This window comes from Apis dorsata, unplaced genomic scaffold (genome assembly GCF_000469605.1).
Source record: "Apis dorsata unplaced genomic scaffold, Apis dorsata 1.3 scaffold_571, whole genome shotgun sequence".
Classification (NCBI taxonomy): Eukaryota; Metazoa; Arthropoda; class Insecta; order Hymenoptera; family Apidae; genus Apis; species Apis dorsata.
The window spans coordinates 80,300-81,474 of record NW_006263781.1 but is presented as its reverse complement, the minus strand read 5'-3'; the positions used below and the strand labels follow the sequence as shown (position 1 = coordinate 81,474).

At 34.6% G+C, this 1,175-nt stretch overlaps 1 protein-coding gene across 4 annotated transcripts in view; it reads left to right on the top strand.

The window, feature by feature from the left end:
• Window positions 1-1,175, top strand: part of LOC102675183 (collagen alpha chain CG42342) — a 6,890-nt gene that overhangs the window by 3,762 nt on the left and 1,953 nt on the right. For all 4 annotated transcript variants that reach the window (XM_006620969.2, XM_006620968.2, XM_006620966.2 and 1 more), the window contains one exon: window positions 834-968. In XM_006620969.2, coding sequence (XP_006621032.1) covers window positions 834-968 — 135 coding nt within the window. The remainder of the gene's footprint in view (window positions 1-833; window positions 969-1,175) is intronic.

Below are 1,175 nucleotides of genomic sequence, written 5' to 3'. Positions count from 1 at the left end.
TGATGAAATTCGACTAATCAGTTTTAAATAATTGGGCAAGGAAAAAAAAAAAAAAAAATTCGTAGTTTGTGACGAGCGAGCAAGCTCATAATAAATTCTTTAACATTAAAAAAAAACTCTCTGATCGACGAGAAATTATTCCTACTCGTTCCTAAAAAAAATTTACTATAAAATTCGGAAATTCATTACTAATATCATATATTTTATCATTATTATCATTAACACAAACTATTATCATGTTACCACTAATACCGATTAATTAATTATTCATAGATAATTTAATTTTAATTTCGATCATTTCTAATCTTAAATTTTTGTAGCACAAAGTACGATTAATCATTTGCCAATAATAATGGGACGGTTTAACACTGGGATATAATATACTGTGTTTATTGCACAACGCATGTAAACGTTGAAAGACGAGGAAAAAAAAGAAATCATCATAGATAAAAAGAAATAGATATAAATTAATTTTTATGCGTATGCTGCCACCAGCGTATATAAATTAATGAACTAATTTTAACGATAACTTCCTTAGAGATGTGCATAATATTTAGACATTACCCACGTTTCTTTTATTCTAACGCTCGACGTATATAAAGATCGATAAAAAGACAAATTTTATATATATATATATACATATGTATACATATCACGACGCCTTTATCTTGGACCGTTAATGCTCATTTGCACAATTTTAATCGATTTATTATTTATGCATAAAGAGATTTTTTATCTTGTGCCTGGCCTTTTTTGCACGTCCGCGAAAATAATTTCGCCTGTACATTAACACGCCATTTGGATGCTGAAACGTTTCTCGTGTATGAATACAGGGACCGCCGGGGAAACGGGGTAGGAAAGGCGACAAAGGCAACAAAGGAGATCAGGGTGTACCCGGCCTCGATGCTCCCTGTCCATTAGGGGCCGACGGACTTCCGCTGGCAGGATGCGGTTGGAGGCCACCCCAGGTATCTCACCAGGTTTTCCCTATTCGTTTCAATTAATTATTGTACGGCTTAACCAACGCCGTCGGTGACAGACGACTTCCTTGTTGTTGTCCTTTTCTTTATCGTTTCTCTTCTCCCCTCTTCTCCTCCATTTACTTGATCAAATCTCTTTTTCCACGGTTTGAACCAAGGTTTCATTTGATTTGGTGATAAATTGTACAAGGTGTG